Raw genomic sequence first — 421 nt, forward strand, 5'->3', positions numbered from 1 at the left:
CTCCTTACCTTGTGGGCGAGGACTGAGTCTCCCAGGAGGCACGGCCCCCGAGGCGGTCATCTGTCTCTGCATGTCCTTGAGCAGGTCCAGCTTCTGCTGCGCCTCCGCCAGGTCCTGTCTCAGCTGATGCCTCTCCTCACTGCCGTGGGTGATCGCCTCCTGCACACACACACACAAATACACACTGACTGTCAAACACTTTTTCTTTCAGTAGCCTACAGGTTTTACGGCGTTCGAAACCGCAAAAGGTCATATGAGCGCCAAAAGATTAAAGGTGTTACAAGAGAGTAACAAACATAAAAAAGCTTCTGAATAGTTTTATAGAAGCCTTTAACAAAGTGCACATCTGAGCTGAGACTTCTGAATAGTTTTATAGAAGCCTTTAACAAAGTGCACATCTGAGCTGAGACTTCTGTATAGT

The 421-nt window shown here is 48.0% G+C and overlaps 1 protein-coding gene across 1 annotated transcript in view; it reads right to left on the reverse strand.

The window, feature by feature from the left end:
* The window catches only part of LOC101852597 (rho guanine nucleotide exchange factor 11), a gene marked incomplete at its 5' end in the record, with an annotated part of 2,966 nt that extends 2,807 nt beyond the window's left edge, over nucleotides 1-159 (reverse strand). Inside the window, 1 exon segment of the mRNA XM_005113341.3 lies at nucleotides 9-159. Within this exon segment, the coding sequence (XP_005113398.2) occupies nucleotides 9-159 (151 nt within the window).
* Nucleotides 160-421: the final 262 nt, after the last annotated feature.

Source organism: Aplysia californica, unplaced genomic scaffold, assembly GCF_000002075.1.
Source record: "Aplysia californica isolate F4 #8 unplaced genomic scaffold, AplCal3.0 scaffold02016, whole genome shotgun sequence".
In the NCBI taxonomy this organism is placed as follows: domain Eukaryota; kingdom Metazoa; phylum Mollusca; class Gastropoda; order Aplysiida; family Aplysiidae; genus Aplysia; species Aplysia californica.